The sequence below is a fragment of the Pipistrellus kuhlii genome, unplaced genomic scaffold (assembly GCF_014108245.1).
Source record: "Pipistrellus kuhlii isolate mPipKuh1 unplaced genomic scaffold, mPipKuh1.p scaffold_m20_p_27, whole genome shotgun sequence".
NCBI lineage: Eukaryota > Metazoa > Chordata > Mammalia > Chiroptera > Vespertilionidae > Pipistrellus > Pipistrellus kuhlii.
The window spans coordinates 455,760-470,396 of NW_023425526.1; the positions used below are offsets into that span (position 1 = coordinate 455,760).

The 14,637-nt window shown below is 48.0% G+C and overlaps 1 protein-coding gene across 2 annotated transcripts in view; it reads right to left on the reverse strand.

The window, feature by feature from the left end:
* Positions 1 to 14,637, reverse strand: part of AFF3 (AF4/FMR2 family member 3) — a 459,937-nt gene that overhangs the window by 27,663 nt on the left and 417,637 nt on the right. For both annotated transcript variants that reach the window (XM_045587244.1, XM_045587243.1), the window contains 2 exons: positions 11,298 to 11,496; positions 8,496 to 8,617 (listed from right to left, as the gene is read on the reverse strand). In XM_045587244.1, coding sequence (XP_045443200.1) covers positions 8,496 to 8,617; positions 11,298 to 11,496 — 321 coding nt within the window. The remainder of the gene's footprint in view (positions 1 to 8,495; positions 8,618 to 11,297; positions 11,497 to 14,637) is intronic.

Here is a 14,637-nt window from a genome sequence, read left to right on the forward strand (position 1 = left end):
TAAAAAGGCGATGCTTAGCTGCATGTATCTTTGTCATAAGAGGTCTCAGCAGCAAAAATAATCTGAGCACTTGATCCACAAGAATGCCGCTTTCTCTTTCATTTCCTCCCCTCGCCCTCCCACCTACCGGCATGCGTCTGCGTTCTTAGCACCGGTCTGAGCTGCCCCAATATTTCTCTGGCCCAGGGAGGATTACAGCAACCGTGTCCTTTGTTCTCCTTCACTGCGGAGCTGGAGCTGAATGGCTCCCAGGGAGAGGCTGGCAGACTGCCTCCTGCCACTCCTACCTCTGGGAAGGAGCCCGGCAGGGCCAGCCTGCTCTGCGAAAGCTGGCAGGGAGGAGCAGGCTGTTTGAATAAACAGGTGCCTTGGCACAGCAGAAATCCGAGTAATTTTCTTGGGGAAGATGAAATTCAAATCAGACAAATAGGCCACTGCCTGCCAAATGGATTCATCACCTGACATCCTGTCAGCTGCCTTGATAACCCCAGACACGGCCCGTGTCCCGAGCTTTGGGACACTTTCCCACAAAGAAGAATGTGCAGGAAGTTGCCAGATGGGAGAGGGTGGGAGGCTGGGGGGAAAAGGTGGAGGGATTATAACTGCAAATTGGTAGTTACAGGATAGTCACAGGATATAAAGCACGGTACAGGGAATATAATCAATAATATTGTAATGACTATGTATGGTGCCAGGTGGGTCCTTAAATTATTGGTGGGGGGTCATTTTGTAAATTCCGTAAATGCTTCCCTGGTGTGCTGTGCCCTGAGACTAACACCGAGTGTGCGCTGCAGTGGGAACGGCAGTGAAGGAACGGCTCAGATGCGTGGCCTGACGCCGTTGTGGAGGCCCCGCAGAGCCCGCCCTCCAGTGCTGGCTGTGCAGGTGGCCTGCACCCAGGAAGCAAGATTCCCCTGCAGCTTGTGTTCTCTAACCCAGGCGTTGGCTGGGACCCGAGCCCCTGGCCCGGCTTCTCTGAAGCACCAGCGGCCAGTCATTGTGCCTTATAGGCCTTGGTTATGCAGACAACCATTTCCCTCGGCCACGGCCACGGCCCCGGCCACGCACAGAAAACAGCACGCATTTTCCAGCACTAGGCAGAGCAGCAGGTATGTCATTCCATCAAAAGCAACTTTATAGTGAAATGGACAATCATCAAGTTGATTGTTGTCCTCTGGGTGTGACATCTTTTATAATAAAAGCCTAATATGCTAAGTGTCCAGTCATCCATTCAACCAATCAAAGCATAACATGCTAATGATATGCCAAGGCCACTCAACTGCTCGATATGATGTGCACTGACCACCAGGGGGCAGACGGTCCCACCAGTAGGTTAGCTTGCTGCTGGGGTCTGGCCCATTGGGACTGAGTGAGTCAGGCTGGACATGCCCTGGAGTCCTCCTGCAGTCCCTCCTGGGCTGGCCAACCCCCCTTGGTCCCTCCCCAGCCCTGATCATGCGTTGGTGGGGACCCTCTGCCTGGTCTTCGCCATCTGGGACCCCTTGGGGGATGTCAGAGAGCTGGTTTTGGCCCAATCCCACAGCCCAGGGACCCCACTGGTGCATGAATTTGTGCACTGGGCCTCTAGTTTAAAATAAAATATTACGAAACCCTTTACTCCCTGGCCAGGTAGCTCAGTTGTTCAGAGCGTTGTCCCACTACGTCAAGGTTTTGGGTTCAACCTCCCATCAGGGCACATACAAGAATCAAACAATGGATGCATCAATAAGTGGTATAACAAACCGGCATTTCTCTTTCTTATCAACAAAACCCTTAAAATGATCAGAGAGGTAAGAATTCAAAGAGAGGAATCTGAATTCTTTGATGCCGCCCACTCCTCAAACCTCAGTCCCCTTTCTCCTTTCTCTTTTTTGATAGAACAAAATAAGGTCCTGGTGGAGAGGCAGGAATTCCACGGTGGAAAAAAATCCAACGTGAAGAAAAGAAAGACATACTGATCGAAAGGGTGGGGTCCAGATTTGAAGGGAAGGGGAGCCCCTCAGGCAAAGGGCAGGGTCACAGCCAGCCCTGCAGGGGGCGCCTTGTGATGTCACCACTGACCCAAGGACGGCAGTTGTTGTCCTTTGACTAAATCGTGCTGCCTGAGACCCGCCCTTTTACATACAGGCATCTTCCCATCTTTTGTAAGACTAAACCCTTCCAGCCTGAGGCTGGCGGCCAGGAGGACATTACCAATGCCAAGTCCCCTTCCTTCCCTACCAGGCACATGTCACAGCCACGACTTCCAGCGCCCGGGGCCGAGGGGTCTGTGCTCCGCGTCCGGAGGCCAGAGGAGCTGGGCACCTGTGGTTGGTGCCACGGGACAGATGGGGCGTTTGGCTGAATGTGAAGATCGTGACTGACTTCCCGGTGAAATGTGCGCAGGAGGCAGCCATCCTTCTGGGAGCAGCAGGCGCCTGGCACGGGGTCGCTGGCTGCCAGCGCGGCAATATGGCCTGTGGGAGCGAGGCTGCTTCTCCCGCCGAGCGTTTCCCCGCTCAGCTCTGCCCAGGGCTTCTGTGCCGAGGCCTCGGACAGCTGTGCCTTCTCGATTTTTCCGGCCGAGCACCCCGTCTCTGATTCCGACACCCCGCAATTTACAGCTCCCGGCTCCGCACCGATGAGATCAGCGTCCAGGCGCCGAGTGGAATGCAGTGCTGTCACTCACTGACATAAAGTCTTATGATTTTTTTTTTTAAACAAAAGCTTGGTAATCACACCAGTGTCACCTCAGGCCCGTGGCTGTCACGTCATGATGTCAGCCGGCGAGGTGCGGCCGCACTCCGCCAACCCGCACCTGCGGTTTCGCAGAACAAGCCGACCCGGATCACATTTTAAGAACCATGTTGTGCTGTGCAGTTCCTGCTGCAGCCCGAGGCACACACGGCGCCTCGGAACTGCTAGCGGAGAAAGGGCCGGAAGCCCGGCGCCTCAAATGCACGGCATGTAGCTCCCTGGCCACCACGGACAAAGGAAGATGCAGGCGCTGCCCCTGGGTGTCCGCTAGTCCCACGGGGTTCATCCCACACTGGGCACTGGGCACTCCGTGGGTTCAGCTGCTGTCTGAACCGCATGTTTATCCAACCATTAATGAGTATTTATAATACAAAAGGACGAGTGTGCTTTTTTAAAAAGCTACACGATGCGGCTTTGAGAATTAAAGGACAGCTCAGCATCTGGTACTTTTTGGATCCCTATAGTGGATCCCCGTCAACTCGACGTGATTTCAGTGCTAACCTCTCGCCCTTCTCTTCCGCTGGCGGCCTTTCTTTGGCCGTCCCACTGCTTGTTGACACCTGAGTGAGAAGCCAGGAGCGAGGGCCCGGGAGTCAGGTGGCATCTGTCGGGGAGGCTGCGGTGGGGAGCTGCCAGGCACAGGCGAGCGGAGAAGGAGCAGGAGGCTCAAGTTTGTGGTCCCAGAAACCTTTCTGGGGAGGCCACCGTGTGCCTCCCGCTCCCCTGAATAACAACTGAGAGGTAATTACAGAATCATGTGTCCTAGCTTCCTCCTGCCACTGTACCTGCCCTTGGCAAGCCTGCAGCGCACACCCATGGGACCTGGGAGACATTTACATCCTTTGGTGACTCTCTCACCCAGTGATCCGTTGAGAGACAATCTCTTACAGCTTCAAGGGAGACACTGCTTATTTCTACTTTTCAAGCTTGACAAATCTGCCCAGGGCTTTCTTAGTTCAGTGGTGGGTGGCTGGTTGAGGTGCATGTTTATTTCACTGCTATGGGTTTCGAATCAACTGGGACACAGGGCGATTGGAACACGACATCTCTCTCTCCCAGTGATGGATATGTAAGACTGCTTTTTTATTCTATTATATCTATCTCCATAAAAGGAGAAACAGTTTTATTGTGGCTGTCAACCCCAAAAATTAGACATATTGCTAATAGGAAGAACCATGCAACACCTCGTGGCTGATATACGTGATGACAAAATTATAGCAGTGGCAGCCCCGATAGCCTGAGAAACATTTCTCTGTATAAGCGGCTCAAGAAACTGCAGAGCGAAGTACGGTTACTTTGTTGTTGCTGTGTCTGACTTAGCTTTCTGGCCCAAGCATTAGAGAATTCCTTACATTTTCATTTCCCGTGTGTGTGTGTGTGTGTGTGTGTGTGTGAGAGAGAGAGAGAGAGAGAGAGAGAGAGAGAGAGAGAGAGAATACCATTTCTGAACATTATCTGTTGGAAACGTTTGATGATTTGGGCATCTCAGTGTTTGGTCCTTTTGTTAGATTATGACTTCCAAATGCAAATTTCCATGTGGTAATTAACCACAATTCTAATCTCCCATTTTTACAAATGGTTAAAGCTCTTGAACAATGAACCCTAATTATATGTGGCCAACTGACTGTATTCACATTACATGTCCACCACCTAGGGCAGTGTTTCCCAAAGTGTGGTACGCGTACCCGCAGGGGTACGGGAAGAGTTTGGTGGGGGTACGCGTTGCACCAGAGTTTGGTGGGGATATGCACTGCACCGTGCTTAGCTGCGCCTAATTCTATGTTCTCATGTGTACGAGGGGGTACTCAGCATTACGAAAATTATAGAAGGGGTACACATATGTCAAAAGTTTGGGAAACACTGACCTAGGGGATTAATGATAAGAGAAAAATACTGCAATGTCTTAGATTAAATTACAGCGGTAGAGAGTGAGAAAAGAGTGACGTAAGCAGTTAGCAGCTGTGGGCCCACTAACAATAGTCTGCTCACATTCCTGAACGGTTGTTGGAGCTTTGTATCAACTTCTATAGGGAACTAAGATGCCACCACATCCCATATATGCATGAACTTTCAGGACTGCTGCCCATTAGTGGTCAAAATTAGTAAATCATCTTTACACACTGTGCACCCAGACTTAGCCTACAACTGTCTCTGCTGCACCGTTCCCTGGCCCCGCTCTGTAACAAATGTACATTCTTTCAAAACAACTTACAACTTTCTTCCCAAAACATGGGTACAGAAGATCGTGTCTGCTCCCCAAAGCCATGCTCCTGGCGGGTGGGACCGCACACCCCAGGACCTGGTCCCTTTCTGGCAGCATTTGGCTCAACAGCCCCTTCCTTTCAGAAAAGCTTTGGCAGATTGTCCCCTTTGTCGTTATGAAATGTCTACCTTTGCCTCTTGTTACTTTCTTTATTTTGAGATCTATTTTGTCAGGTAAAAGTATGGCTACACCACTTTTCTCTGGGTGTCATTTGCTTGGAGAATCATTTCCTGCCCTTTCACTTTGAGTCTTATTTGTCCTTGCAGCTGAGGTGTGTCTCCAGAGGCAGCACATGGTTGGGCTTTGTTTTTGACTCAATCTACTACTCTGTGTCTTTTTAATGCAACCCACATCAAAATCCCAATGCCATTCTTAAAGAAATAGAATAAGAAGTCATTAGATTTGTATGAAATCACAGAAGACCCTGAATAGCCAAAGCAATCCTGAGAACAAAGAACAAAGCCAGAGATGTCACACTCCCGGACTTACAAAGCAGCAATAACCAAAACAGCATGGTATTGGCAGAAAAACAAACACACAGACTCATGGAGCAGAACTGAGAACCCAGAAATAAATCCCCATATATACGGGCATATAATTTTTGATAAAGGAGCCAAAATTTATAATGGAGAGAAGAAAGCCTCTTTAATAAATAATGCTGGGAAAATTGGAAAGCCACATGCAAAGGAATAAAACTAGATTGCCATTTGTCACCATCTGAAAAAATAAACTCAAAATGGGTTAAAGACCAAAGTATAAGACCTGAAACAATAAGTTACATAGAAAAACACATAAATACTAAACTTATGGACTTTGATTTTAGTGAAAATTTTATGCATTTGACCCAAATGCAAGAGAATTAAAGGCAAAAACAAATGAAAGTGACTACATCAAATTATAAATTCAAAAGAAACCATAATCAAGACAAAAAAGGCAAATAGCACCTCTTATAAGGGGTTAACATCCAAAATATATAAAGAACTCATAGACTTCAACAACAAAAATAAATAACCCAATAAAAATGTGCAGAGGACCTGAACAGACACTTCTCCTCAGGACACGCAGGTGGCCACAGGTGTATAAAAACATGCTCAACTTCACTAGCTACTAGGGAAATACAAGTCAACACCACAATGAGAACCACCTCACACCTGTCAGAATGGTTATTGTCAACAAGATAAATAATAACTCGTGTTGGAGAGGGTGTGGAGGAAAGGACCCCTCATTCACTGCTGGTGGGAATGTAGATGGACATCCACTATGAAAAACAGTAGGGGAGTTCCCTAAACTATTAAGAATAGAGTTACCACATGACTCAGCAGCCCCTCTTCTGGGTATCTACCTGAAAGATTTGAAAACATTTATTCATAAATATATATCTACTCCTACATTCACTGCAGCATTATTCATGGTGGCCAAAACACGGAAACCACTGAAGTGGCCTTGGATAGATGATTGGATAAAGAAGATGTGGTACATATAGTATATACAATGAGACATGACTCAGCCATAAGAAGATAAAATACTGTCATTTTCGACAACATGGATGAATCTTGAGAATATCATACTAAGCAAAATAAGATAGACAGAAAAAGTCAATAACCATTATTTCACTCACGAGTGGGATATAAAACTGAAAACAACAAACAAACAAAAACTCACACACACACACACACACACACACACACAGATAATAGTATGGTGCTTACCAGAGGGGAAGGGCATTGGGGAGAGGTAGAACAGGGTAAAGAAAGTCAAATATCTGGTGACTTGATTTTGGGTGGTGAACACATAATGCAATATACAACTCATAATGATCTGTAATAGAAATGCACATTTGAAATCTCAGAGTTCACTAACCAATGTCACGCCAATAAATTAAATTAAAAAAAAAAATCTTTGGGTTGTGAATCTTTTTGTTTAACGAAGACTACCTCCCTTGCTGCTTGGGGCAGTGGAGATGAGGAGGTTGTGATGGCCAGGAGGGGAGCGTGCCTGGAGCTGAGTACAGCGAGAGCAGCCAAGGGAAGGGGAGAAAAATACATGTCCTCCTGGGCCACCCTGTTGTGTTTTTTTAGATTCTCATCCAAGAGAGCAAGGAGGAGGGAAGTAGAGAAAAGGGAGGGAGGGAAGGAGGGAGGGAGGGAGAGAGAGAGGGGAAAACACTGATGTGAGAAACACTGATTAGTTATCTTTCCTTTGTGCCAACCAAGGATCAAACCTGCAACTCAGGTATGTGCCCTGACTGAGAACGGGACCTGCAATAATCTTTCCTGCACAGGATGATGCTCAGTTGAGCCGCTCTGGCAGGGCGTCCTGGACCACCTTAGCCTTTCGTACATCCAATGACCTTGGAACATTCGTCAATGAGACTAACAACAAATGCGGATTTGGCTTTCTATCCCCAAATTCTGGGGTGCTTGGAGGACAGGTGTCAGGACTGTCGCTTCTATGACAAGGACGCTGGGACTTGGGGACATTTAGCACCCTTAACTGTTCTGACTCCGGTGGGTCAGTGGTTTAGTGTCTGCCCCCTGGGCGGGATTGTAGGCAATCTGGCCTGAGGGCGGATCTCTCGTTATCACGGGCGGCTGCAGCCCGGTTAATGTGTGCCTCACACAGAGATGGACCGCTGCCTAGTGCACAGCTGAGGTTGCAAACAGGCGTCAAGCCAAACTCTTGAAACCATCTCTTCTGCTTTCCAGGCTTGTCCTTGACACATATTTTTTTTCCCTAAGAGCTGAAGTAATTTTCATAATTTCTTATTTGTCACTTTCAGCATCTCAAGAGCATTCCAGGATGTTATCTTTATTCATCTACTTCTCCTGTTTCTCTTCTTTCAAATTGCTCCTAGGAAAGGAGGTAATATTTGGGTTTTAGTGCAGGATGGAGTGATGATGACAGGATATTTTTCCTGGATAAGAACTCTTTATACTGGTGTAAAGAACATGCATTTTATTTTATTTTTAATCCTCACTTGAGGATATTTTTCCATTGACTTTTAGAGAGAATGGAAGGGAAGGGGAGAGACACACGGAAAAACATAGATGTGAGTGAGACACATTGACTGGTTGCCTCCCGCATGCCCCCCTGATCAGGGCCAGGGAATGGGCCTGCAATCGAGGTACACACCTTTGACCAGATTCAAACCCAGGATCCTTCAGTCCATGGGCCAATGCTTTATCCACTGAGCCAAACCGACTAGGCAAGAACACAGCATTTCAGAGGAAAGGGGTTTGCCTGTTTATCAAAACAAAACACTTCTCTTTGGTAGCATTCAACCGCCAACAGTCTTGAGTACAAAAGGCTCGCTGATGCCCTCTGCCTTCCTTTCGGACATCCTGGCTGTAGCCAGGTTCCGCTGCAGGTCCCTTTGAGAGGACACTTACCTGACAGGCTTATCAGGAATGGCCACTGTGGCCAGATGCACAGCCCCTTCCCCCGTGGGACCGCCCTGTCCCGCTGGCCCTCACCGCAGCCGCGGATCCACACTCACATGTCGTCGAAGATGAGTTTCTGCCTCTTGCAGTCCCGGTGGCCGCTGGAGCCCGGGGACCACGGCTCCGTCTGTGGCCGTGGCTTGTGGAGAACGTTTTCTGAGTTGTGGTGAGCTGCTTTCTAAACGACAAACAACATGCTGGTTCTGAGAAACTCGCCTCTTGGCTGGAAGAGCAACCCATCACACAGAACAGCTGTGTTCCGGACTCTACGTTAGAATCAGTGGTGCTTTTGTTTAAGTAAAGAAAAAGAAATATGTGCATTCCAGTTCTCAAAAGGGAGTTTCAGATACAGGGTGGGCAAAAGTAGGTCTACAGCTGTTCTGTGAAAGAAAGCCATGCAGGTTATGATTATAGTAATGCAAGAATAAGCTCCGTGTTTCGCATACCCGCACTGTAAACCCACGTTTGCCCGCCCTGTATGCTGTGCAGTGTCATCTCGTAACAGTGTCATCAGCGAAGGCGTGGCTGGCCCAGGCACTGCAGTTCAGTGAAGTCAAGTGACAGCCCGAGCCCCCTGCTGTGAGGGAGGCTCAGGGCGAGCGCTCGCCCTGCTCTCCTCCACTGGCTAGATGTGTGGTTCTCCAAGTTAACTCCGCATGAGACTCAGCCAACGCGCAGCAGCGCACCGACCATGGGCCCCACTTCCAGAGCCCCCGTCCTGGGTCAGGGGCGGAGCCTGAGAGCGAGCGTTTCTAACAAGCCCCGGGCGCTGCTGAGCACTGAGCTGTAATCCACAATCCCTCTAAAAAGATTAGAAACAGACACTCTCTTATTCGCTGTCGGTTAAGATTAGAAAAAGCCAGAGGGAATTACTAGAAATTATTTAAAATATGTCGTTAAAAGGAATACTATTGATTTGTGGAAAAATTAAAAAAATTATAACTCCTGGGGATACACATATTTATAGGGCATCCATTGGGTGCACAACACTTGGATCAGAAGACAACTGCCTTTGGTTATGAAATTCAAATCAGTTCCTCTAAAGTAATTAAAATAGAAGGTAGCCCGGCCAGTGTGACTCAGTGGTTGAACACCAACTTATGAACCAGGAGGTCATGGTTTGATTCCTGGTCAGGGCACATGCCTAGGTTGTGGGCTTGATCCCCAGCAGAGAGGGTGCAGGAGGCAGCTGATCAATGATTCTCTTATTGATGTTTCTCCCTTCCTCTCTGAAATCAATAGAAAATATTAAAAAAATAATAGAGTAAAAAGAATAATAAAGTGCATGCCAATGCTTCTTTCAGGATGGACCAATTCTGGGTGTGGGTCAGCCTCCTTGCGGTAAGAGCCCAGGGCGTCTCCTCCCCGCAGGGGGTGGCACTGCGGGCGTGTGGCCTGTCTAAGCTGCTCTCCCCAGCCGGACGGGAGGCTTCACGCAGGCTCAGATGGAATCTGCTAGATTGTCCTTGCATCTCTGCTGCTTGGCACAGTGTTTGGCACCCAGTAAGCACCTGCTCAATAGCCATCTAGTCAGGGAATGGATGACTAAATGAAGTCTCTAATTGTTTTAAAAATTTCTGCACACCATACAATTTTTTGCTTGTAGGATCTAGACTAGAGGCAAAGAAAAGTTTTGTTTGTTTTTAAATTTGAATTGGGAGTCTTTTATTTCAGGTTTTCCTAATATGGTGTTCTCAGATTCTTATAGTTTAGAATTAAATATAATTGTTCCCAAATGAGGGCACATTTAATTTCCTGATACAACAAGGTTTAAGCTTTTGTAAGACCTTCTACTCTTTGATCTTATTAAGTCATGGGATAAAGCACTGAGTGCTGCCTCCCCATCTCTTTGCCAGAGTCAGATGCTCTGTCTCACCGCCCCGAGCCTCACAAAGCCTCACCGGTTTTGATAGGCACAGTGACGGGAGCATGCAGTGGGGAGATCTGGGATGAAATAATGGAGCCCAGCGGGAGGGCAGTAAAGAGGAACTAGCCTGTAGTGTGAGGTGCACAGGTGTCCACAGGTGCTGGGTTCTTTAAATAACATCATCTCATTTAAATATATCTATATCTATATATATATATTTAAATATATTTTATTGATTTTTTACAGAGAGGAAGGGAGAGAGATAGAGAGCTAGAAATGTCAATGAGAGAGAAACATCGACCAGCTGCCTCTTGCACACCCCCTACCGAGGATGTGCCCGCAACCAACGTACATGCCCGTCCGGAATCGAACCTGGGACCTTTCAGTCCGTAGACCGACGCTCTACTACTGAGCCAAACCGGTTTTGGGTCATTTAAATATTTTAATGCTGTTTGCAAATGAAACAGGCTCCAAAGCCACGTGTCCACTAATTTATGAAGCTAGATGGATGGTGCACCTCAACCTCTTGCCCTCCTCACGGGAGGGGAGGGCACTGGAATCACCCCAGGAGGTTGCCAAAAGAGGGGTGGTGGTAGGGTCCCACACTCTGGCTGTTATACTGGTCACCCAGATTGGAGTGGGAACCCCAACATTTTGGCCTGGGTTTTCCATTCCAGGCTTAGCTCTGTCCTGGGACAAGGAACCTTTTCAAAGAAAGGGTGGGCTGGTCCCAAACTCTGATTCCCTTTGTGTTGTGATGGACAGCATTACTCTGGGCCGTTCCTTTTCAGAATGGGGAGTGGAGCCCCACAGGCTGCTCCTCAGTTTCTCCTTCCGCAGCTCTCCCTGCCAGGCCTTCCCAGAGCAGCCTGGGGTCCTTTCTGGAACCTCACGTGTGTGTCCAGACAGTGCCGGGCTGGGACGGGTGGCGTGTCCGCGTGTGCTCAGCTTCGCTTCACATTCACTGCGGACAGAAAGAGCATGAACGTACCGTGAGGTCTGCAGCGTGAGCCGGCAGCTGGTTCTCAGCCTTGAGCTTTTTGCTGGAGGCGGCGGAAGGGAACAGGCCTGCGCCGCTGGCTCTGCCGGAGGACAAGTCCTCGCTGGAGTATTTGTGTTTGGAGGCGTCGGAGAGGGGTGAGATGGGCGGCCGGAGCAGCTTTTCATTCTTATTGATGGGTATTGCCAAGCTGCAGAAGAAAATCACGGTAATGGAATGTCAGGAGCCAGCACAGGGAGAGGCAAACGTCTTATATATGACCCAAGCCGCCTATTTAGAGCTGGCTGGCAGCGAGACGTTTATGGGGAGTTATTACACCAGGAAACAATTTTATGGCACTAGGACCGTAACAAACAATAAGCAAATTTCACTCATTGTTTCTTTACTTGTCCTACAGGATGAAGAGTAACTCTGGAGTTAAATAACTAAGAATAATAAGACTTTCATTTTCCAAGTGTTTCATCCATGGATCTCAAAATGCACAACCAACATCGTCCTGCTTTCCTACTAAGTGTCAGCAGCAAGCAATGAGAAGTCAATCACACCATACTTGTTCCTATTTCTAAAAGGACTTTTGCTAACAGCTGAGCTTATACTAATTACAATATTTTATGGAGAATAACAGAATTACAGAATGACTTGCAAAGCAAGAAAACAACTTTTAATTGTTAGGTTTCCCAGCTAACCAGGCATTGATCAGAATGAACAAAGAACAGAAAACTCATCAGAAGTGACATTTTCTAATTCCCAGCTCTTGATTTTACCTCCAAAACTATAGTCTGGAACTCCCTCCCCCACAATTAACCATCAGAGAAGTTATACTTGAGTTATTGTTAGGACTCTCTCCATTACTTAATTTGAAAAAAATTGGGAAAAGACACATGAGCTTGAAAGAAACTAAACCATTGCTAATTTAGGATGTTTGTAGAAAGAAGTCCCCTGATAATTAGATAAAAAAAGAAAAGGTAAATTAATTTAACAAAATGTAGTCATTATTCCCACAGTTATGATTGTATATGGTGGCTATCCCTGCAAACAAGTCATTAAAGTAACTTCAAAAGCAATTGCCTTAGTAGGTGGTGACCATGTAGAAATATTGATAGCAAACACAGGCCTCAGATGACAAAGGCAGGTTCTCAAGATTATGCAGATAGACATGGTTAGGGATAGACTTGGTGATGATCTATTTCTGGTTCAAAAAGCACTGGATGTCTAACAGTTTAGCAGGGGGAAGGCACGTCCGAAAAATGGCCGTGGGCCAATCACAGTCCCGGGGCTAGTGATGATGGAAGTGAAGATGGATGTGAACAGTCTGAACAGAACTGTTTCCTGACACATGAGTGAAAAAGGTCCCACATCTAATCTATCATTGTCCATATATGTGATTTTAAGTGTTCATGGGAAACTGGATTATTACACTGTATTATCATGGACATATGATTATTTCTTCTTTATCATTATAAGTTTATATAGTCAAATTGACCAAAGAAACTTCATTTGGATCTCCTTTCTGGGATGGGTGACCGCTTTACATATGGGGTTGTCTTATCACACGGGTATAACTGACAGCAGTCAGCACAAACTGGGGGACCCAGCCCGCCTTTCCCAGAAAGTCTGAAGGCACATTGCTATGCCCAGGGCCATCACTTACCAGGAAGCCACCAGACGGGCATGTGGAGAAGCACGGGGCCTCTGGGGGAACCTTGCCAAAGGCCGAAGCCCCTACCTTGATTTTTCCAAACAAGTCCGATCCCCTGGGGTGTTTCGCTAGAATCTCTATGTTTAGTTCTTAAACCCGACCTTGTAGAAGCGTGTGCTTTCTCAAGGATGCTTACCTGCTGATTGTACCTACAGGTTAATTTTAGTTCCAGCTGTTGTGACAATAAAAACCCAAGGAGGCAGGCAATCAAGGCTTTTTTGACTCCTTATGCCAACTAGCCCCTTAGCTTCTCTTTCACAGAATCGGGTGTCAGAGTAATCATTCATCTGCCGTCCAGGCTCTGCCACGCAAAGGCGCTACTGCAAGAGCTTACGAGTCCTGGACTCCGTGAACTGGGATGGCAGTGACACGCTCACTCTCCATAACCTCTCACTGAAATGGAGCATAATGAATGCTGTTTATAATCACCACCACTTAGAAACCATGTCGTCACAGATGTGCTGGAAGGAGTACTTATCCTGGCCGGGGTGGCTCAGTGGTTGAGCGTCAACCTATGAACCAGGAGATCGCGGTTCAATTCCTGTTCAGGGCACATGCCCAGGTTGCAGGCTCAATTCCCAGGAGGGTGCGTGCAGGAGGCAGCTGATCAAGGACTCTCTTATCATTGATGTTTCTATCTCTCTCTCTCTCTCCCTTCTTCTCTGAAATCAATAAAACAAATATATATATATATATATTTTAAAAAGAAAGCTTACTAATGCTAATGCACAAAGAAGCACATATATAACTCTAGGCACATTTGAAAGATTATTAGGAAGCACTCTGTCCCCATTAACTTTCCCCAGTTATTCGGGGTACTGTCCTCTCGGCACAGGCTCTGTGGCCAACGCCAGCGGTGTGGCTGTGCAGCTCTCCCTCCTGCCCACGGCGGCAGGCCCGCTCCCGCGCCTCCTCTCCTGTGAGTGCCGCTCTCCATCTCCCCTAACCGTTCTGCTTACAGGTGCGTGGGCTGTGCTGCGGCATCCATCTCCCCTCACAGATGCTACGTCCGCAGCCAGGGAGAGTGAGGAGCCTTCGCAGAGGAAAAGTGGGTTCCGAGCTGTGCTATTTCGAAATGGCGAGAGCGTCTGTGACTGATGAGAAGCCACTGGCTTGTGATGAACACCGGGGACCTTGCCTTGCGAGGAAGACATTTGTCACAGAGCGGACTCGGCGCAGCGCGGTCCGTCCGGAGCGCCGGCGGCAGCGCCACGAGGCGGCCGTTTAACCTTGGAGACACAGAGCCTGTCCAACTCCAGGATTTTAGTCTACATCCAAGAGCCTTAGGGGCATCGTATGGAGATTCAGCTCAAAATGTATGCTTCTCCATTCGTGTGATAAGCTTAGTGTCCTAAGCTTAGCTACTGAAATCACGATTTAAGAGCCCAGCGATGAAGCTCTCAGAGGGAAGCGCGCAGAGCTGGGTGGCAGTGGTGACTGCCTTTTGTTACCGAGAAGCACTCACACCCGAGCGGTGACCCCAGGTGCACATCTGGGTGTAAGGATGAGCCTCAGGTTAACCTGCGGAGAGCAGGCCTGGAGCCCCAGACCGGAGCAGTCCTAAAACCCAACTCCCCATGTGGCACACGACTTCAGCCCAGAGACCCCTGCCCCCAGCTCGCCTCCGCCCGA